The sequence below is a fragment of the Zootoca vivipara genome, chromosome 13 (genome assembly GCF_965207765.1).
Source record: "Zootoca vivipara chromosome 13, rZooViv2.hap1.1, whole genome shotgun sequence".
NCBI classification, from domain to species: Eukaryota; Metazoa; Chordata; class Lepidosauria; order Squamata; family Lacertidae; genus Zootoca; species Zootoca vivipara.
This window is the reverse complement of record NC_142596.1, coordinates 36,518,601-36,542,627: the sequence shown is the minus strand read 5'-3', so window position 1 is coordinate 36,542,627 and position 24,027 is coordinate 36,518,601. Positions and strand designations below refer to the sequence as shown.

Genomic DNA, 24,027 nt, shown 5'->3' with positions numbered 1-24,027 from the left:
AGCCAAAGTCATTTAACACTTTAACGGTCAGCATCAACACTCTTACTTGTGCTTGGAAACATACTGGGAGCCAATGTGGGTCTTTTAGGACTGGTGTTATATGGTCTCAGCAGCCGCTCAGTATTTCATCTGAACTTCAAAATGGGACCAGTAATATCAATGGAACAACCATTCAACCACCTCACACACTCAATATGGTGATCAGATCAGATATTTACAAGGTTTAGCACCAACATTAATAACCTCCAAAGTTTTCATTAATAACATTCAAAGAAAAGAGTTCAGCTAAGGAATATAGATTTAGTCTACGTCCCATCATGACTTCACTAACCCCAATCTTCCTGGCAAAAAGAAAATATCAAGTACTCCTGTTCTTAAAGAGAGAAAGGATGAGTGTGTCTGCATGTGAAACAGACAGACAGACATCAAAGCAACTGTTTAAGTTCATGAGAATTCAATCTATGATTTGGTTTATTACTAGTTTTACACATTAGATTCCAGTGCATGGAGCAGTGCAAAATGATAGTGATTTCACTAAGGTCAGCAGTAATAACCTGCCCTTTCCCTCCCCAGCTTTAAATCTGATGGACACCAGATCTTCTCCTTCTCCTATTGATAAGCTTAATTGGAAATATGTGCACAATACTCTAGTAAAAATAAAAGACACCACAGAAATAAAAGAGGATGAGTGTTTAACAGAAACCCTTTTCAGGTAAGAAATGATTACTCAGTGTTTAGTAATACTTAGACTCCTTTCTCCATACGCTGTACAGAAGCTGCTCACACTGGCAGCTGAATCCTGCTTCAACATTGGTGACAGGAAAGCATCTTTCACTGCACCTAAGACAGCAGGCTACATTTTTTGGAGGAAGGGGAGTACAGGAGAGGTCATGAACCATACATAGTTCTGTTCTCCAGCAGAAGAGAATGCTTGGATGGCTTATGGGTACCAAATTGGTGGGAGCTGCTGCCCCCTAGCATCTGCCTAAGGTAGACTTCACTTTCTCCAATGGTAGGGCCAGCCATGATAATGGATCTGTTTTTCAAAAAGACACAGCATCACTGAGCTCACTAGAACAAATAGGACAGTAACCCTCCTTGAAATGTTGGAGTGGAAATGTACTTAGAACTGAAGTACAACCACTGGTACAAATTATGAAGATAACTATATATAATACTAAGGAAAGTTGAATATGTTGCTTGGGTGTGCTTGTAATCAGATACTTTACTATAGGAATGGGGAGACCTCAGTGCTTAGAGGTACTCCTGTTTTTCAGGATTCCCGTTTTAACTGAAGACTTATCACAGAAAGTGGGAGCAGTTCACTTTCCCCCTATCCCAGTTACCCTGGCATATACACATGCTAAAGAAATTTATTTATTTTTGCTCACTACCTGCATTCGGTGATACTACAGCAATAGCTGCCACTCCTCCTGCTACTCCGCCGATCTGATCGAAATTCATTCCTCGACTTCCTTAGGCTGAAGTACTCTGTAAGCTTTCCAAAAGACGACATGGCACCAGCGCAGTCTGACCTTCTACCATCTGCATACGTGTGCCTGAATCTACACACAGGTTGATATGCTAGAGCCAGTGTGTTTGCATTTCTCAGGATTTGCCGACAATGCTTGCTGTGCTGAGCAGGTGTGCTAGGAGAGTTAGAGAAACAGAAAGCAAGGAGTTTAGGAAGGGCAGACCATGATTTTTCATGCACTGATATTTTTCACACAAAAGCAACACACAGCATATAGGAATTAAGTACACACTAATGAAAGCAGTGCTTACGCTAGTGTGTGTGTGTGCGTTTACTGCAGAACTGAATTAAGAAGAAAAATAATCCCATCTGGGGAAAGTGGAATCCTTTAGTACGGACTGGTTATATTTCACAGTTCCTACTGTATAAGGTTTTGACAAAGACATGCCTCTACATCAGAAATGGGGAGCATTTGGCCTTTAAAGATGCATTTAATTAAAGCGGAGGTGTATTAAGTCTCAATCACTTTTCATCATGGTACAGAAAAAGAAACCTTATAATATTAGAAATCTAAAAAATCATTACATGTCCTGAACAACTGGGCTGTGTGTAGTCAAATACTTCTAACCCTAGTGACCCAAGTACTACACATATACTGTACTAATAACAAGATCTTTGGACTCCTCCTGTACACTGTTTTAGTGCTTTAGAGCCAGCAGCACCAATATCCCTCTCACATAGCAACCCCTTTCCTATTCTATCAAGCTAAATCTTTATTATTAATTAGGTCTCAATTAATTTAGAAATTATTTACAGTTATCTGCACCCCGGCACTCTGTTTCAACACTAGAAAATACAACCAGCATCCACCAATGAGCAATTCTGCATAGCAGAATGCAATTGTCCCTCTTAAAATCCTCAACTAGTCAGTCACACTCATGCTTATCAGATCTCTAACTCCCTTGATCAAACTGCTACCATAGAGGGGATAGCAGAAAGAGGCATTGATGGGAAGTTGATGTGTCTTCATAAACTCATTTGAACCCTAATTAGCATGTAGGTATTAAAGTTCAGTTAAGAAGCAGCACAGCTGGATACAAGAAGCAACAAAATGCATGATAGCAACACATTTAATTACCTTTTAGACAAAAAGGACAGGAGTAAATGAACGGAAACATCAAATTAACAAACTGTTTTGTATTCTTTTACAACCTTCTGCTGTGGGTGCCATATTAAAAATTAAATATTAACTGCTATTTTTCTGCCTAAAGCAACCACACACAATAAAGGAGCAGTCAATACTGTAAGCCTGTCACATAATTTCCTTGCAAACAAATTCCTTTTCTGTATCTGTTTTTATTCTGTTTTATTAAATCCATTAGTTGGATTTCCATGTTTCAAACACAGCATACAGCATCAATAGTTTGTTTGTTTTTTGCCAGATGCTTCCAAAGAAGGAATAAAAAGAGAAAGGGGGTGATTGCCTAAGATTTGTTTGAAAATCTCAATGCTGTACTATTTCACTGGTATTTCAGAAATTTTTAGAGGCAACTATCACTATTTCTGTTTCCTGCATCCTCATCTCTGCAAACAGATTTATTCCAAGATATCATAAACTGCAAAACCTGCATTCAGTCAAATTTGTACAAAGCAGTAACCACTAGCACACAATTTCTCTTCTCATGCTCCAGCACAAGCAAAAGTGTTGCAGATGCCTAAACATTAAGCATAGCAGAACACAAAAACACAGGAGAGGCAAAGAGGGCAGAAGACAAAGGGGTGCAAGGAGGTGAAGGATGACAAGAGGACAAGAAAAACAAACCCAAATTAGACCAATTTATGTGCATAAGACACCTGCTGGCTTGTTTCAGCTGAACGGCTTTAGGAGGTTCTGTTGCAGCGGTGGTAACAGCAGCAGCTCCCTGCAGTCTTTGAATGAATCTCTTCCTTTTTCCCCTTCAGCTGCTCGGCAGCAGGTAGAAAACCTCTCACAACACCTTCTTGTTTCCATTAATATTTTATGAGAAGAGAGTGCAGCCCTGAGACCCCATTCACCTTTGGATTAAGTCCGGGCAATCTCTCCTCCATCCCCCTCCCCAAATTCAAATAACTCCACGTCTGTCTTGATGGTGCATTAAATTTTCTTCTTTTCTTTTTGAAATCAATTCACTTGCAGAGAGATGAATCAAAACAGCATTCACTCCTGCTCTCGGTCTTTTCACATGTACATTCAGTCTCACACTCCATCCCTCATCTCTTATCAGGCACAGGATTGCCATCCAGAGATATGCAATATTCCAAATGAGGTCAGGAACAACAGAATGGAATCAGGCACCAAGGCTGGGATGGGGGGAGAAGGAGAGAAGCAGCTTATAGGGTGGGCAAAGGACACAGTGAGAAAGGGAACAAACACATACACACTTTATCTGCATTAAGCATCCAACCCTATAATGAAGCTCTTCGAGATGCAGACAGCTTTTTCAGGAATCATAGACACCTTGGGAGGGCTATAATAATTATTACCTGACGCAGAAGAAATTGTTGGCTACTAAGCAACACAGGGGAGAAAGAGGAGTTAACATACCCACAGACTTGCAAGGCAAGAGGGAGAGGTCTGAAGAAAGAGGGAGAAGCAACATATTGCCTCTAAATATTCCATGTAACAAGAGATAAGAAAGAGTAAGAGAAGCAAAAGCTTCTCAGGGTTTGCTTGGCTGCACTTTCCTATCCACTTGAGTGAACTACAATTGGGACTTACAGGTGGGGAGCTGTAATATATTCTGCAACACTATGATAGGCATATGAAAACATCTTTTTCTACATGAGGAGAAGTGTGTTTGTGATCAAATACTAGCACCTCACCACTCATGTGTTAAAATGGCCACCAGTTATCTCAATTCCGAGCAATATCCAGTAGCATAAAATTCCGCTTTTCTCTCCTGTGTTTTTAATGTTTTAATTTATGTGATACAATCGTCAAAATGTACAGAAGTTAAAAATATACTCCATATAAAAGGTCAACATTTCTGTAAGATAAAATATGTTTACAATAGACAAAATATTACCCTCTATATGGGGGACTAACCATTCAAATTGGTAATAACCCAGTCACCAGGAGTTCTTTATAAAAACCAACTACAAGTTCAGGGTTGGGGTCAGAGGCCCAAACATATATATATTAGAAAAACTCAGAAAAGGCAACAGCAAGGAAGGGAAAAGAATATGTAATAAATCACACCCCAAAGTCTTATTGAATAGAGATGCTTGAAGAATTTCATATTTTGAAATTCTGAAGCAAATATCTAACAGCAGCACTGATACTAGAAGGTGCTCCTAGTTTGCTGCTGCCTTCTCCTCCAACTAGGCAGCCATCACTAAGTTGGTCTTGATTCCCAAGAAGGTTGAGGAAAAAATAAAGCATAAGCAGTCCACCAGCTGATTTCATAAATAAGTTATTTTCCCGGCCACCACTGCAGCCCCCAAGGGAGAGGAGAAGGGAAGAAGGCCCTTTTGGGGGGAAGAGCCCTGATCTCGCTGCTGCTGCCATTGCGTGGCCGCACCAGGGAGAAGGAGAGGGACGCCCGGCCATCCAGAGCTCCGGGGCGGGAGGGACCCAGGAGCGAGTGTGGAAGGGGAGAGGAGAATCCCTGATCCTGGTGCTGCCGCCACTGCACTGCCGCCACCGAGGGAAAAGAGGAGAGCTTACCTACCACCCGTTCTGGCAGCACTAGTGAGGCAACTACGGGAACCCCAGATAAGTTCTTAAACTACAGCCTAGACGCGACATAAATGGCCACCTAATCTGAACGCTGTGTAAAAACCACCAGTCAACAACGCCTGCTCAGGTCAGCAACCTAACAACACCCAGGAACCACCATCACCACAACTCCTAACCGCAACATACCATACTCCAAGAGGATGCCAAGCAGACTTCAAACCAAAACCATTAGGGAGATTGAGATGACACCAACCAGGGAGATAGCAAATAGTGCTGAGACCGCAACACTCCTTCAAGATGACGACACCCAACAACGAAACAAGATCTGATGGAAATGGAAGTGAGATTAGCAGAAATACTGAAGGCCACAGTGGCTCCCCTGCAGGTATTAATCAACTATCTAACCTTCAAAGTGAAAGCTCTAGAGAACAAGAACCAAACGCAAGAAAGAATAATAGAGCAATACTGGGAGGAGAACACACATGTGAATAAGAAATTGGATGAACTGGTAAATCACCTGGAAACAGAAAGCACAGAAATGAAAATCAAACAAGCGGACCTCAAAGATCGCAATAGAAGTTGCAACATCCGCTTCCTGAAAAAGCAGAGGAGAAAAGCCCAGCAGACCTAATTGTACGCTGGCTGAAAAATATAATCCCAATTCCCAAACCTGACACTTGAGGTAGACAACCTGGAGAGGGCTCACAGAGCCCTAAAACCTATGCCGAAACCCAGCGCCCCCCTCCAAGAGACATCATTGTGTGCTTCACACGCTACAAAAAGAAGGAAGAGGTATGGAACAACCTCAGAAACTCAACCAACCTTCGATATGGAGAAACCCCCATATTGGCCTTACAGGATTTATCTCAGGATACCCTAAATCGGAGAGAAAGCCTATGCCCGTGCACCCAGCATCTCCTACAAGCAGGGATCAAGTACCGATGGGGCTTCCCCTTCCGCCTCATCGTAGCAATCAACACAACACAACAAACAGCCACCAACATACCTGAAGCCTTGCAACTACTGAAGAACCTCAAACTTGACCCTCCACTGGAATGGCAACCGACAAACCCACCACGTGACAGCCACAAGCATAACGGAACAACAGAAAACAATTGGACAACAGTAAAGAAGAAAAAGAAACAACAGAAGCAGCATGACAATACAAACCAATACAGTCAAGCACCATGCACAGAATCGTCCCGCCGGCCATATGACACAAGAAACCAGACCAAAATTAACCAAACCAACTCATCGGAGATGGACAAACCTACAACAACAAACCCATCTGAATGAAGCAACCAGAAAAAAACCACAGACTAAAGGACTGGTGATTCCTCCCCCACATTCCCCCCCTCTCCTCTCCCCCCCCCCAGACCACAGATATAGTTAACACTATCAACATCCCCTCCAGCCCCACATCTCCACAGATAAGTTATTCTCCCCACCAGGTTTTTGGAAGTCTATCTAACAACATGTTGTGATTCATGTCCTCCTTTCCATCCTTAACAGAAATAGGTGCACCGCAGGCATAACACGTGGCATTCCAAACCCTGTGATCTGTGCTGTGTACCGGCAGCTTCTGACAAATGTTTTTTGACAGTCTGGGTAGTTGAAGCGGCAGTTACAGGATAAGATGCTTAATGCTAAAAACAGCAAAAATTGAAGCTCCTTCTTTGCATTTCAAAAAGTACAGCAAGATTGTCCTTCCAAAGTACATCTCAGATACACAATATGAGGCAAAGCACTAAAAATTCCTCCTGCTGCCATCCAAGTTAGTGTATTGAAGCATACTGTATTACTTCTTTGCAAAGAATCCACAAATGCTAACAAAGCTGGGTCTTTACACATTAAGGACTGTTTCAAATTGGTTTCTTTTTGTGCACATTTTAAGTTTTTCAAGACGATGTCTTAAAGTAACTTGTTTCTAGATTCTAGACAGACATGTGAATAACCACAATGGATGTTGCCACACTAACAGAAACATTTCTCTCCCCATATGAACTGACCCAGACTCTGCAATAATCATCTGATGCCCTTCTTAATGTACCTTCTCTACAAGAGGTCTGGAGGGTGGCAACAAAAGAATGGATCTTTTCTGCGCTGGCTCCCCACTTGCAGAATGCTCTCCCCAGGGAGGCGCACTTTCACTATCTTCAAGCTTTGGACAAAAACATTCCTCTTCTCCCAGGCTTCTGACTAATTAAACAATCTATGGCCCTTTAAACTGGTGTGTGTGTGTTGTTTTTGTTATTACAGTACATATTTTTGTGTTTTTATATTGTAAACTTCCCTGTGGTCTTCAGATGAAAGTTGGTATAAAAATTAATTAACTGATTGATTTAATAATTAATTAATTAAAATGTTGAAAGAGCTATTATATGGCACCTATAACTGCAGGTTCTACAGACTAAAGTTTCAAGTGGGTATATATGGGATAAGGTGTTACATTAGGCAGCTTCCTTCCAAGGAACACTCCTAGAGTCTCTTGCACACATTAATTGTAAAGTACAATGAAACATGGAAGGATCTATCCTACCAAATCTGGAAAGTCTCTAGTCCTTAACTTCTTAATATGCTTGGAATGCTACAAATGTTTGGTACACAGTAATATTTATTTTTGAATTCTACTGTATTTGAAATTTATTTTCAAAAAGGAAAATAATAATAATCGTTTTTTGTTTTTTAATGTAAAAGAGAAAGTGTACAAAAACTTTGTACTGGGCAATTGTTTCAACAAACATTAACACCAAAGGCACTTGTTCAGTCTTTTCCAAAACTAGAAAGAAAACCTAAAAATCATTCAGATGGGCAAATCATTCAGCTCAGATCCCAGCCTCACCAAGCAGTGCAGGGCTGGAAGAGTGGAATGAGAAGGACACAAGAGACATGTGCCCTTCGATCCCTGCCTTGTCCTCATTTTGCGAGGGTGGAATCGAAGGGCACATGGCTGTTGCATCCTCATCACTCCCCATAGGCATCCGGGGGGGTGGGGTTCGCCCACCAAAGGCTGCATCAGTTGGCTGGCAGGTGGCACAGCATAGCCCCACTTGGCTCCATTGGGGGGGAGTTGCTCCAGCAGCATCAGCAGCAAGGGCTGGGCTGGTGGGGCGGGTTCCGCGTGCACACCCCAGGTGCCTGCACACCATGCAATGCTTCTGTATCTAACTAAATTTTACTTAGAGTAAACCCACTGAAATTAACCAACCTAACTTGGTTGTGTGCATTAACTTCAATGGATCTACTTTGAGTATGACTAACATTGGCTATAACCCACTGTTTCAGACCTAGAATTATTCAGATCAGAATCACAGACAGAATCTGAGGGGGGTGGGGTCCTGGAGAAAGGGGAGGGAGCAGACAGGCTGCCTTCCTTGAAAACTGGGAGAATAGCTTAAATGTGGGGCTTACCCTGTCTGCAGAAGATTTTGTATTTTCCATAGGGTCTCAGGACCCAGACAGGGTAATGATTCCAAGAAACGTTATACCACACTTTGAAAGGTACAGAGTTAAGGAGAAAGTTTATAAAGAGCTTTGTAATCCGAAAGAGAATCACTATGGTGAGGCACGACTGGAACTTTATTAGGACATCTATCCAAAAACACTAGCCCAAGGAAGGGTGTTTAAGCCTTCTTTCTACATCAGCACTCAGAGAAGCTGGCCACCAGTATAACTGGGGATATCCATTCAAGCTCCTGGTACATTACAGAGCGGAAACTCTTTCAGCATCTGATGAAACCCAAATGCTAAACATCCCTAAAGAACTAGAAGTTGAAGCACCAGAAACCAGCAAGTTGCAGCAAGCCAAAGAGCAGCAATGGGAACAGAGAAATAAATGTACCGCTCCTGAGGGCAGAAGTGCCTGAATATTCAGGGTATGCTTAAGACTTCAATGTTCATCATCACACCTTATCAACAAGTTCTGCTAGTGATACATTTAAAAAAAGACTTTATGTTATGTTGTTAAGTTCTGGGTGGTAAGTGAATCCAGTAATGGAGTCTCAATTCCTACCAACCTCCAAGTTTCTCTGTGGCTGGGTGCAGTTCACACCACGCTGTGGTATCTCCCATCAGTGAAGGTACTCCCCAAAGGGGAGTTAAATGTATTTGTTTATCATAACTGTTAGGAGTACAATAGTTACTAATTTGTTTATGTCTGCAATTACTGGACCTGACAACGTCCAGTCTTTATCCTTAGGTTGCTCCACTTCACAAATAATTCCCAACTGCTGAGACTAGGGTCTCTTGCTGTAAAAGGTCTAGGAACTGTGGTAAAGAGGGCAAGGGCAGAGTCAAAGGCTGGGCATTGTTATGCTGCAAGAGACCACCAACAGAAATCTTTTTGAGGGAAATTGTTTAAAGTGGGTGATTGATTGTTCATTTCTGCGCCAGAGGCTTCCAACATACGGTATTAATATAAAGCCACAGTAAAACATCAAACATTTAAACTTCCCTATACATGACTGCCTTCAGACGTCTTTTAAAAGCCAGATAGTTTTTTCTTTCCTTGACATCTGAAGAAAGGGCGTTCCACAGGGTGGGCATGAAGGCCCTCTGTCTGGTTCCCTGTAACCTCACTTCTCGAAGCGAGGGAACTACCAGAAGGCCCTCAGAGCTAGATCTAAGTGTTTGGGCTGAACAATGGGGGTGGAGACACTTCTTCAGGTATACAGGGGCAAAGTTGTTTAGGGCTTTTAAAGGTTAACACCAACAGGATGTATTTAGGTGTGAATGAGACATTACTGAGTGAGCATCTGACTTTATGTTCAGCTTACTTGCCAAACTGACAAATCAATTTTTTGACAAATATTTTACCATTGCTGCACTCTTCTGTGATTGGTACCATCATCTTAGGCAGAGATTTGAATGTTTGTAACAACTGAGTCATGGACAGAAGCGGTTCTGCAGGATATGAAGGGTCTGGTGATGGCAAACTCTCATGGAAAGTACTACACCACACAACAAATGATATTACATTTTTTCCCAAAGGTGCATCACTCACAAAGGTGAAGATACTCCCATGTCAAGCATCTCCTTTTGTCTAATTCTTTTTGGAGGAGGTTATGAGATGAGGGCATAGGACCTATTACTGTTTCAGACCTTTTTTTTTTGTTTCAATAGATGTTCCACTCCAACTTTCTGAGTGAGGAAAGGACACTCAACAGTATAAGAGAGGAATAAAGGCCATTGACGCTCACTATTGGTGAGGAACAGGGCAGGGTTGCCCCCTGGCTTCTGTATTATTTGAAATGGCAGCTGATGTCCTAGCTATTATGCTATGTTAGAATAACAACATTAAAGGGGCCCAAGGAACTTAAACTGAACATGTAATGTAGACACATACATGCAGCTTCATTGCTAGTAAGCAGAGCAGTAGAGAACTTTCTGAATCATTGTTTTCAACACCATCATAGCAGCGTGGGAGTTCAGCACAAAAATTTGAGAGACAAGTGGTACAAACATTCAGGAAAGAAAAGGACTATGTTCCTAACAATTAACAAAGACTCGATTAATCATTGCTAACAAAGCTACAATCCTGAGATATTTTAAGGTTTCTGAGACAGCACTGTTGCTGGTGGAAGGTATTTTTAAAACCTAATCGTCTTATGAGGTGGTGCACAAAGAAGGGAGAAAAAGAAAGAAAAGGAGAATAAAGTGAATGGAACAGAGTACTGCTGACTTGTTCAACTGCTTTTTTACAAATAGCATAATTCCACACAAAGTTCCTGATATCATCCAGCAGGACAGATATACCTAATTTTATCTAGAAAGGGCTCAAACCTATAATGGGAGTTGTATTTAAATTTTGCTTAACTCTCTACGCTCCTTAAGAATAAAATCTTTAATAACTGTGCATTTTACAAATCTAGCTTTTCTAGTGGAATTGAAGCACAACCTGATTAGTATAATGAGCATTAAAAATGTGATGATGGAGTCAAATTCAACTGGAAAAGTCTCATTGTCCCCACTACTTGAGTGAGGATTCACTACACTACCAGACAGTTTCTTGAGCACCCATATCTAGATTACAAACATCTTGCTTTAGAGAAAGAGCTAGGACATTTCTGCTTGGATGTTTGGTATTAAAAGACTGCCAGAGGCATAATTTTAAATTGTGAACCATATTTGTCCTCAAAAGTACAAAGTAATATCATGGTAGCACAGCAATCACTCTTTCTGCAGGAATATTCTCAGGGGGATAATACTCAAAAACATCAACAATAGGAAGAGTCTTTTCAGGCAAGTAGACCAACTACCAGCATTGACTACTGATGGTCTAGTAATTCTGTGTGGGTACAGGGCTTTCATTCATAGACCACTAAACTGTCATATGAGCTTGGGGCTTGAGACATTTTGCAGTGCCTTGTTGAGATTAGTGAATCTTTTCTGAAACATGCTGCAATAGGGCTGTTAGAATAACTATTCAGGTTGACTATGTGAATTCTTGACTATATAAAGACAGTTTCACTTGTTAATATTTATCCAGTTTGAAGTTGGAGTTTTTCTGGTGACCACCAATGCAACCTTTCTTTCTTTTTACTTTGTCATACAAAAGATCAGCCTCCTGTGTTTCTAAAACCCTCATCTGTAGAGATAGATATTGGTATCTCATCAGCAATGAAATCTACAGAGATAGTAGTTTCTTGTTCTTGACATAATTCATCTTAAAATAATAGTCTCTGTATTGATACTCATGACACAGTATCTACTACATTGATTCTTTTTCATGGATGTATTGAAATTGAATTTCGTGATCCAGAGACAAAAATCATTGGACTCTTGAAGGGGTAATAATAAGGTTGTGATCTCTTTACAGAACAAACATCAAGTTAAAAAGATATGTTATTACACATTCACCTGTTCACACCACTGCCAGGACATCTTTTTCAATTTGCAGATATCATGTTTCTGCTGGTGGGAGTGATAGAGACAAAGCAACCAGGTCCTAATATCTTGCGCAGTGGTGTTTGGTAACATCCCTCCATCTCCTGGCCCCCATTGCCAGATGAAAAAATTTAACACCCAGTCCAATTTCTGCCAAAAAACTTTTAATTTGTAAATCAGACTGGTACATAGGGCAAGGAATAGGTCCCAGCACTAGGCACTCAAATGGGCACTCCTTCAAGTGGGTGGAATTTGTGAGTACTTTCTTCATGTCCTTGGAGATGGAGGTGGTGTCAGTATCGACCCAACATCCAATTTACTTTTAGTTGCCTCCCTAAAATGGAGAGGCTCCTCAATGACAGACAGAGCCACTGGAGACAGCTCCATAGTAGAAGGTATGTGACATGGGGTGTCTGATGCCACAGCAGCAGAACACTGCCAAACAGTTTGGTCCTTCCCTTGAATCCAGCTCTCTGCCCTCTTCACTGCTGGTCTCCTCCCCAGGCTCATTGGGGTCCTGATTTACTTCCCCCAACTTGGGTAGGACCCTCCCCAGGGTTGTTCAGCTCCAACTTTTAATCTCTTACCCTCAAAATCTGACGATTCCCTCCATGACATCTCAATGACTCACAACATTCCCAGTTCAAAAGGATAAATCATCTGAAGCAACTAAGATCTCCCAACTAGAGCCCTATGGGCTAGTACAAGAATAATCTAATCGTCATTTTAATCCTACAACATTAATAGACAATGTACCCTTCTGTTTTCAAGGCTCTTGGCAAAATATCAAGCCAATATAATATACATCTGAAAGCAGATGTGGTTCCATATGCTATAACTATACCCAAGCATGGACTTTCAACAGTAAAATACAAGTTGAAAAGAATGGAAGCAATGAGTGATTACAAGGGTGTGTGATGCTGGGACTTTGCTGGGATGGGATGGTGGCTGTGTCAAAACCCAATGGAAGAATTGGTATTTGTTTTGTATCAGATACACAGTGAAAAAATATGTTTGTCAAGAAAGGCATATCATAGAGCAAGCACCCTTTAGCACTCTCTGGAGGAACCTCAAGAATCCCCAAATCTTTTATTAAAATAAGGGATTTCACAAAATGCATTGCTGTTCATCAGACATTGAGCTTGACTTAAGAGAATATTTTCCCTATTGTATACCTGGATATAAGAAACAAACAGGAGCAAAAGTTCCTCAGCTAACCAAGGAAACAAGAGATGTGCATGAAATAACGGCCAGGCTTTTGAATATCTACTAGATCAAGGTAAAGCACCCCTGGATGGTTAAGTCCAGTCAAAGGTGACTATGGGGTTGTGGCGCTCATCCCACTTTCAGGCTGAAGGAGCCAGTGTTTGTCCAAAGACAGCTTTCCAGGTCATGTGGCCAGCATAACTAAACTGCTTCTGGCACAACAGAACACTGTGATGGAAGCCAGAACACACGGAAACGCCATTTACCTTCCCGCCACAACAGTACCTATTTATCTACTTGCACTGGGATGCATTCAAACTGCTAGGTTGGCAGGAGCTGGGACAGAGCAACGGCAGCTCACCCCATCATGGGGGTTCAAACCGCCGATCTTCTGATTGGCAAGCCCTAGAGGCTCAGTGGTTTAGAACACAGCGCCATCCACGTCTACTAACTTCTGCTGAAAAGAACACTTTGTAGTTTTTTTAAAACTATACTACTATAGTTATGCAGATGATATAGATGATATAGATATGCAGATGACACAACCTTGATGGCAGAAAGCGAGGAGGAATTAAAGAACCTTTTAATGAGGGTGAAAGAGGAGAGCGCAAAATATGGTCTGAAGCTCAACATCAAAAAAACCAAGATCATGGCCACTGGTCCCATCACCTCCTGGCAAATAGAAGGGGAAGAAATGGAGGCAGTGAGAGATTTTACTTTCTTGGGCTCCTTGATCACTGCAGATGGTGACAGCAGTCACGAAATTAAAAGACGCCTGCTTCTTGGGAGAAAAGCAATGACAAACCTAGACAGCATCTTAAAAAGCAGAGACATCACCTTGCTGACAAAGGTCCGTATAGTTAAAGCTATGGTTTTCCCAGTAGTGATGTATGGAAGTGAGAGCTGGACCATAAAGAAGGCTGATCGCCGAAGAATTGATGCTTTTGAATTATGGTGCTGGAGGAGACTCTTGAGAGTCCCATGGACTGCAAGAAGATCAAACCTATCCATTCTTAAGGAAATCAGCCCTGAGTGCTCCCTGGAAGGACAGATCGTGAAGCTGAGGCTCCAATACTTTGGCCACCTCATGAGAAGAGAAGAATCCTTGGAAAAGACCCTGATGTTGGGAAAGATTGAGGGCACTAGGAGAAGGGGACGACAGAGGACAAGATGGGTGGACAGTGTTCTCGAAGCTACGAACATGAGTTTGACCAAACTGCGGGAGGCAGTGCAAGACAGGAGTGCCTGGCGTGCTATGGTCCATGGGGTCACGAAGAGTCGGACACGACTAAACGACTAAACAACAACAACAACACTATAGTTTTAGTAAATGTTTCAGTGTCCATATACCTGTAGCACATCTTGCTATTTTACAGAATTACAATATTTTTCCAAACATCCTCTGGAGGCAATGGGGTTTGTAGATTTTTTAAAAAATGAGAGACCTTGAATAAATCAAGTGTTGGGACTAATTATCCAGGAGAATTTAAACTGTCAGACACCTTTGATTCATTAGATTCCCTAGCCAGATCCTCACAATGCAATTACTAGTGCAAGAGTTTTAATTATGAAAGTGATTAAGAGGCAAATATTAGCTCTTCAAAAAGGCTAGAAGAGATGATATCTGTACCCTAGTGTTCCCAGAACAGGTGCTGTCCATTCCCTAGGAGAGGAAAGGTAGAGCACTGAACTGTTGCTTCATCAACAAAGCAGCTCAGACTGACAGTTTATATAGGAGGGATGAGCTCAACCCCTTCCTTTCAGCCAAGGCCTAATCCAGACAGGTGTTTTCTTGTACTTCCTCATTCTCCCAAGTAGCCTCACAGGCATGTAGGAGGCAGTTCTGAAGTTTCTGCCTGGCTTGACAACTCCTCTGCTCCTGTGGGAGATAAAAGCGTCTCAACCCTGTTCCTGGTTGGCTATCTCCAGTCCTGGGACAGTGATATGTGGATTCACTGGCTCCTCTGGGGTCCTGAAAGTGTGGCAATCGACTAGAAGTCCTGTTCCCCTTGTTCCTTCTCAGATTTGCCCCCAGATTTGAACTCTGGGCATGGCTGAATCGAGGAAGGTGCCCGTTTGTAGATTTATAAAACACTTCACAACCAGAAGCAGTGTATAGCAGGGGTCCCCAAACTAAGGCCCGGGGGCCGGATGCAGCCCAATCACCTTCTCAATCCGGCCCACGGACGGTCCAGGAATCAGCATGTTTTTACATGAGTAGAATGTGTGCTTTTATTTAAAATGTATCTCTGGGTTCTTTGTGGGGCATAGGAATTCGTTCATATTTTTTTTCAAAATATAGTCCGGCCCCAAACAAGATCTGAGGGACAGTGGACTGGCCCCCTGCTGAAAAAGTTTGCTGAGCCCTGGTGTATAGTAACATAAAATAAGCTCACAGACTCAAACTGAAAGCAATTAACCCATTTCTACAATTAGTAGACCATAAAATGATGAGATCACATGTCAGAGAAATTCTAATTGGAAAAAAAATGACTTCAATATCTATTTACTAGGTGTTTGTCATATTTCAGTTGGTAGCTAACTCCAGACAGCTGGAGTTGACACACTAAAAACTAGTACTTACTAAGTGTACCTCAGGGTATGCAGTATTCTCAGCACTGTCCCACCTGAGGCATGTAGTTGCCAGGCAGGGATGTATGGGATGAAGCATTCCTTTAGGTAACCTGGTCCCAAGATGTTTAAACCTTTAAATAATAAAAACAAAACGCCAGCCCAGATCCCTCAGCAGAGGTGTTACATAATGTTGATAGGATGCTGTAGTCAACAACCTAGCTGCTGCATTCTGCACCAGGTGCAGCTTTCAAGTTCAGGAAGCCCCACAGAGTAAATTACCGTAATCCATTCTTGTGTTTATAAGTTTATAAGTTGGCAGTGGCCAACTTGTCTTCGTTGAGGTATCTCAGTAGTTGTATAACCAACTAAAACCAGTAAAAGACACTCCTAGTCACTGAGACCACTTGCGGCAGAAAGCACCCTCTCCAGGAGCACCCTCACACTACATACTTGTTCCTTTAGAGCAGGCATCCCCAAATTTCGGCCCTCCAGATGTTTTGAACTACAATCCCCACCTTCCCCAACCACTGGTCCTGTTAGCTAGGGATCATGGGAGTTGTAGGCCAAAACATCTGGAGGGCCGCGGTTTGGGGATGCCTGCTTTAGAGGGAATATAGCTCTAACCCAGTGCTCGAAGCTCCCATTGTTCTAGGCGCATTTTGCGGCAGGGAATTTCATTAGCTTCTGAGCTCTGGGCGCAGTACTGCACCTAAGATTCAGATTAAAACTGCAGAGAGGAAAGGATGAGGAAAGAATATTTGGGGGGGGGCAGGGGAAGGACTAGATCATGTAAAAATAAACATATTTAAGCTGCAGTTAATGCATTTTCAGCTTTGCATTCTTGTTATAAAAGGCATGCCTAGACATTCCGTTGTTGTGCCCATACCCTAGGTTTAAGCTGCCATTTAGCTCCTAGCTTTCGTATCTGTTTCTAACACTGCTCTAACCATATACTGTATATTCCTGAGTATAAGACTACTTTTTAACCCAGGAAAATCTTCTCAAAAGTCGGGGGTCGTCTTATACGCCGGGTTGTATTTCTTATACGGAGATTATATCCCAAACTCTATACAGTGGAACCTCTACTTACGAATTTAATCTGTTCCGAATGCACATTCGTAAGTAGAAACATTTGTAAGTCGAAACGATGTTTCCCATAGGAATGCATTGGGAATGGATTAATTCGTTCCGGGGCCTTTAAAAAAAAGGCACTTTAAAGGCTGGCGGGAGGCAGCGATGGGCCCGATCCGGCCCTATGGCCGGATCGGCAGCTGGGGGGGGGGCGGTGGGAGGCCGATGGCGGCGGCTGCAACGGCCCGATCCAGTCCTATGGCTAAACTCACCAATGCCTTTTTCAGTATTCAATTTGTTATAGGTAGTGGGACCTAGTTGTGTTATTTCTTTGGCACAGTGAACATTATCATGCTGGTTTAGATCTTAGTTATATCCTTATGCCTTCTGTGCATTGATTTGATTTATTTTGGTACTTATTTTCTGTCTGCATTCCAGCTGCATTCCTTTTTCTTTAAGAGATTCTGTAAAAGATTTCTCTGGTGTAAATTGAAGAAATTGTCAATTGGTACTTCTTATATTTACTACTGCTGTTAGAAACAAGAAATGCAAACAGATGTGATTTTCTTGATGTAAGATTGCTTTGGGTAAGATCCCTTTGATCAAATCTCTGATCCTAAGAAGAGACTTCTAGGTTGCAGGCAAATTTACAAGAGGTATTGTATTAAAAATTTCCTTGTACAGTAGCACAAATAAATAGAAAACAAGGGCAGAGAGCAAGCGTCATGCTATGAGTAGAAATTGCATCTTTGATCTGCAGGCTCCCCCCTTGCACTCCTCAGGAAACTCAGGCTTTGCTTGCTGATACTGTACATTTGTAGACAAAGAGTTTCTTGATGCTTTTTTCTTTATAATCCTTTGCCCGTGGGCAACTGAACTAATACTCGCTGACATGCTGGAAGGCTTTTTTCCCTCCATGTTGGCAGAATACAGAAGTTCCTGACTGTTCATGATGGTAAATGTGTGTCTTTGCATGTCTTCTCTTCTCCTTCCCGCCTCCCTGAGTTCATTTTTGAGCCATGCAATTAATTGTATTTTGTATGTACAACATGTGAAACAGGTATTTTTCTGTATTTTTATTGAGGAAAAATGTGAACCAGCAATTTGTGGGCAACATAAAATCAGATGTTTATTGAAAGGCAATAAATGATAATGACCATTAGAGAAGCCCCTTTCATGAAGTCCCTTTTAATTTTTTATTGCTGATAGGGTGGATAAAAATGATGTTAAAATTGGGATTTTAAAAAATAATAAGCAGCAAATACAAAATTTCCCTCAAATGATAATGCTGTTAAATCTGGAAATAAGCATGCTTGACTCTACAGTTCATTTCTATACTGACCAATGGAGAGTTCATTGCTAAACTATGGGGAAGGGCCATCAATTAGTGGTAGAACATTCATCTTTCATGCAGAAGATCCCTGGCCCAATCCTTGGAATCTCCAGATAGAAATGGGAGAGATTCCATGTCTGAAATTTCTGAAGACCCTGCTGGAAATTCCTTCTCCTCTCCTTACACTTCCCTCTTGGGTGACAAAATAAAAGTTTGTCTTGGATCTGTCCTCTGCAAACAAAGGAGGAAGCATGGTGCTTTTGTCTTCTTTAGATCAGTTAGATCAGTTAGGTTAGAACTGGAACCCTTGTCTACCCAACTTATGTACTACTTGTAATAAACAACTTTTTATTTTCTTACTTTACAAATATTTCTTTATGATTGCAACAGGTAAAGTCCACTCTCTAGTCACACTTTGTGCACGCTGTGTACCAATAGTCCCAATAGAACTGCTGCCAGTCAGCGTAGACAGTACTGAACTAAATGTACCAAAAAGGCTTAACTTTGTATAATGCAGCTTCTTGTATTTCTCATGTCTCTACCAGACATATTGGTTAGTTTAGTTGGTTAGTGTGGTGCTGATAATGCCAAGGTTGCAGGTTCGATCTCCATAAGGGACAGCAGCATATTCCTGCATTAATTCTGTTGTATCTGAAGTAGTGTGCATGCACATGAAAGCTCATACCAATGACAAACTTAGTTGGTCTCTAAGGTGCTACTAGAAGGATTTTTTTATTTTGTTTCAAGTACAGTACGTCAGACCAACATGGCTACCTACCGTACCTGTAACTACAATTCTATGAAACATTGTTAATTTCCTTTGCCTGAAACCAGTTAAACTTCTGATTAGCACAACCCTCATAGTAGGCAAAGCTCCACAAGCAGAAAGCAATGTGATATATTGCCCAGCAGAGAACATTATATTCTTTGTTGTGACTTTGCCTAAGGGCACAGTACCAATGGGTACAACAAAAGAGGGAAATGCATGGTTCAGAAAGGGGCGATTAAGATGTTGAAGTAATTCCCCTATGAGGAAAAGTTGCAGTAGCTTGGACTTGATAGTTTAGAGCAGTGTTTTTCAACCTTTTTGGGTCCACAGCTTCCTTGACCAACCACATTATCTCTGTGACACCTCTGTGGGGCTCAGGAGTGCAATTGTGTCACCCCTTGCCTGCAGAGTTGGCAGCACTCACACCCTCCCTTATGGAGTATTCCCTCAGCCTCCTCTCCTCTCCCCTCTCCTGAGGAGTCCTCTGGGCAGCTGCTGCTGCCACCTATGGTCTCTGAGCTGCACCCCCCCCAAGAGAGCTGCCTCTTCACACTGCCCCACAGCAACCTGGGAAGCACCCCTGGGTGAACCCCAGAGGCACCATTTACCTGGGGAATTTGTACCCAGGGCTGCATGCTGTAACAAACAGCTGTGCATGCCATTGGGAGGGGCATCAGAGGAGGGAGGGAAGGAAACAGGTCAGTGTTGTTGCCTGGGGCATCCCTGACCATCATTCAAGGCACTCCAGGGTGCCACGACACACTGGCTGAAAACCACTGGTTTAGAGAAAAGGCGAGCAAGAGGTGGCATGTTAAGAATGGGGAAAGTACATAAAGAAAAGTTTTTCTCCCTTTCTCATAACACCAGAACTAATAGAAATCAAACAAAGCAGAATGTTGGAAGATTCAGGACAGAGAAAAGAAAGTACTTCTTCAATCAGCACATAGTTACAGTGGTACCTCGGTTTACAAACTTAATCCGTTCCGGAAGTCCGTTCTTAAACTGAAACCGTTCTTAAACCAAAGCACGCTTTCCCTAATGAGGCCTCCCACCGCCGGTGCCCTTCCACCATTCTGATTCCATTCTTAGACAAGGTAAAGTTCGCAAACCAGGACACTACTTCCGGTTTTACGGAGTCTGTAAACCAAATTGTTCATAAACAGGAATGTTCTTAAACTGAGGTACCACTGTATATGGAACTAGCTCTCACAGGAGTGAGGGATAGCCATTAACTTGAAAAACAATAAGTGTGCTCCCTGCTAGAAGATGCCTGCTGCACTGAGAAAAGCAAAGAGTGATGCCTAGCGGATTGCTAGACGATGTGCCAATTACCGTACTACTGGCTAAAGCTATGTCAGAGTATTCAACTCACTGCTGATAGTGGCAGCACTCACAAAATGTACAAAGGCATGTTGGTCTTTGGACCAACAATCAGGAAAACTGGACTGCTGAAAACTTTGTCTGGAGAGATCATCAGACTGCAGCAAGCAGATGAAGCAATGGACAGAACAATATCAAGAACTGTACTCGCAGGAAAACATGGTCTCTGGTACAGCAATTGACAGCATTCTGACTCTGCCTGTTTTGGAAGAGCTGGATCTCCCTCCTTCCCTCGACGAGCTAAAGAATGCAATCAGCTCTCAGTTACAATAATAGTTTGAATGCAAGAAGGTCATAACCCACTGCAGCCATATGATTCTATGGATATTTCAAAAACCTACAGGAGAACACAGGAACCTTAGTGGTGCAGCACTAAAACTGCTAGGACATTTACAAAGCTAAGCAAGGTGCAGTATGGTTTAATTCTGGATGAGGAACTGTGTGTTGAGTTTTCTGCATTGCAGGGGGTTGGACTAGATGACCCTTGGGATCCTTTCCAACTCCACTTTGTTTCATTTCTCTTAGTTCTAATTTTGAAACTCTGAGGTTGAAATTGTACAAAAGATCTGATAACACTGACTAGTTAAGACTGAAGGACCTGGGAAATAACAGGGTCTTCACCAGGTGCCAAAAACATCACAACATAGACGCCAAAGTACTACATTTGTTCTCAAATACCTCAACAGAAGAATTTCTTGCTCTCAATATATTTGAGGACAGAAGTGTTAAAAATTTAAAAGAACAATTTAGCTAACATAAAGGTAGCTGTGTTGGTCATAGGGGAAAACTCCAAAATTAGAACTAACCATCAAACCTAATAGTCTCCTGGAAATCTCAGAAGCTTGCTCACTATTTTGTGACATGTTGATTGGCCATAATAAATATGTTGCCCAATTGAGCAGAAATGCTATCAAATGTGTTTTTAGCTCAAAACCTTGCTTTTGGATAAGATTGAAAGCTTATTCCAAGTAACAAAAATTCCCGAGCATTTTGCACTCATGCTTTCTTTGCATTCAGTTGGAGATACACAATCAATCATGAGCTTTCATGCCAGGTCTGGCAGCCTGCACCACAACACTTGGCTGCCTCCCCAAAATACTGGCAATGCAACCAATACTGATTTAAAGAGTTTCATTTTCCTTCCCACAGCATTTCTGAAGACAAAACTGAGTGGCAATTGTAGACAAATCTTTTGATTCTCAACCCCAGGACACTAACCACCTTCAAACTTGCAACACCAGTGTTTAACCAAGTTCAGCATTAATAAAGGAGTATCTAACAAATACCAACAAATCCACTCTTCTATACAAAAGTGATTTTGAAAGGTGAAAAATGTCTCCACTCCAGGAATGAAACTTAAACTGCTTTTCTTCTGAAGAATTAACTGAAATAAACTCTCTACTTGCCTACTCTTCCTAGGGAAAGAAAGGACAACATTCACTTCCCACCTCATCACTGGCAAGATGCCCTCTCCCTTTTAGAATAATTATGCAAAGTATCCAAGCATGTTCTTCTATAGGCCAAGAACATTATGCCACTTCTAGCTATAATCCTTTCAAAAGCTCATAAACAAAGGCTTAGCACTTGAATAAAGAGACTGCAAGCAAAAAGTCCATGACAGCACAGAATAGAGCTAGGAGCGGCACACGTTCACATTCTTCTCCGTTATGAAAGCTAGCATTGCAGCAAGCGAAGACAAACACTTCCCTATTAAAAACCTCAGCTGGAGTGTATTAATACAACATAATTTTGAGTTTCACATAAAACACCACAAACTCTGCATATAAATTCCTCTATTTCAGCATACAAGTTAATGTAAACAATGTAACTTTCAATACAAAATTTCTACACAAACTGAAGAATTGTGCAGCTCTAAAGGAGAATAATTTTATTTACAAAACGTATATTTTGATGCATTTTAGGGCCCAATTGAAAGTACTGGTTTTGACTTTTAAAGGCCTAAAGCAGAGGTAGCCAACATTAAAGCTATTTAACATAATATTTTATTAAAATACTACATTATTGTGTTTTTATGTTTATATTTTGTTCACTGACTTCAGTGGACTTAAAAGGAAGCTTATAAATATTTAAATACACTTGGAACTGGGTTGTACCGCTTCTGACTCCTGGTGGAGCTCACAAAATGGATGTTCTTACACGCATACAATTTTTTTGCACATAGAAAACCTAAGCATGTCAGGGAGAATAGCAGACTTCCACTTGGCATGTCAGTTTTCAAGATGGGGGCAGTTTGTTATGGTGAAGCATTCAACCACATAAATCCCCAGTCTAAAAGCGTACAACCTAGTCACAGGTTTACAGTCTAAGTGCAACTCCTGCAACCAGAGGATGTGTCCTGGAAATGATGAAAATCAATTGTCATGTCAACCCTCATAGTTGGCATTCATGTACTGGCAACAATGTACTGTACTTTTGGCTACAGCAGTTTCCTTAAGGCTCCCAAATCAGAGGACACATCCCTAGAACATATCTCTGAACAGATTTAAGATCTGCCCCCAAATACATACAGAATTGCATTTAATGGCAAATAACTATGTAAAAAATACTGTTCCTTGTCAAAGAAGCAAAAATAACCAGCAACCATAGGAGTGTTAAGCACTTTGGAGAAATGTAGACTGGTAATTCAGAGATCTCTGTATAAAAGGAAGTTGAGTTTTAAAGCACTTTACAAGCGCATGGAAGGTGTGTTATGAAGATGTAGGGAGAGTGAGACAAATTGGAGGATGTACCTAGTGAGAAGTATACAGGATAAATAAGTATGCATGCACACGAAGAAGTGTGCATGCACACGAAAGCTCATACCTATGACAAACTTAGTTGGTCTCTAAGGTGCTGCTGGAAGGTGGGGGAAATTATTTTGTTTCGACTACGTCAGACCAACACGGCTACCTACCTGGAAGATAAAGAAGGGTGAAATTGGAAAAGGATAACAAAGACAGTCCCCGTCTTCTAGTAATAAACTACAGAAGTAGTTACAAAGGCACTACATACAGTCTCTCCTACAGACACAGAACATCACCATCATTATTACTACTATTTGTATACCGCCCTTCATCACAGGGAAGTGATCACAGGGAAGTGATCACAGGGAAGTGATCAAAATAAAAATCACTTGGATCTCATCTGCAACTACTGGCTCAAGGCCCATGAAGGGGAAATTGGCCACTGACTGGCAATTACTTAGATTTTCCAAATCCATGAAAGGTTTCTTGAGGAGTGGTTTTACCACTGCCTCCTTCAAACAGGCAGGGACCACCCACTCTTGCGGTGTCCCTGTGCACGTATCACCACGGCACCCTCGTGGGCGGCTCGCCCTGCCCCCGCTGCTCTGGGTGCCGAAGCAGCTAGCTATGCCCCTGCCTATCCCTGGCCCAGGCAGCTGTCCCCTGCCTGCTAGTTTTTATCAACAAGAGGGTCTAGGGTCCAGAGTGCAAGTGGTTGCCCTGACTGATCCAAGCACCTTGGCCACATCCTCAAGCCTTACCAAGTGAAACTCATTCAGCACAACTGGACCAGACAGTGCTTTTGACAACACTTCATCTGCTTCATCTACAGATTCGTCTGCCGTAAAACCAGAGTCAAGATCCTTGTGAATG

At 41.9% G+C, this 24,027-nt stretch overlaps 1 protein-coding gene across 3 annotated transcripts in view; it reads right to left on the bottom strand.

The window, feature by feature from the left end:
- LOC118092933 (ankyrin repeat and fibronectin type-III domain-containing protein 1) overlaps nucleotides 1–24,027 on the bottom strand; it is a 366,474-nt gene that overhangs the window by 315,447 nt on the left and 27,000 nt on the right. For 2 of the 3 annotated variants that reach the window (XM_035131606.3, XM_035131610.3), the window contains exon 3: nucleotides 1,395–1,649. The exons of the other annotated variant lie outside the window; for it this stretch is intronic. In XM_035131606.3, coding sequence (XP_034987497.1) covers nucleotides 1,395–1,516 — 122 coding nt within the window. In that variant the 5' untranslated portion in view covers nucleotides 1,517–1,649. The remainder of the gene's footprint in view (nucleotides 1–1,394; nucleotides 1,650–24,027) is intronic. 3 annotated transcript variants of the gene reach the window in all.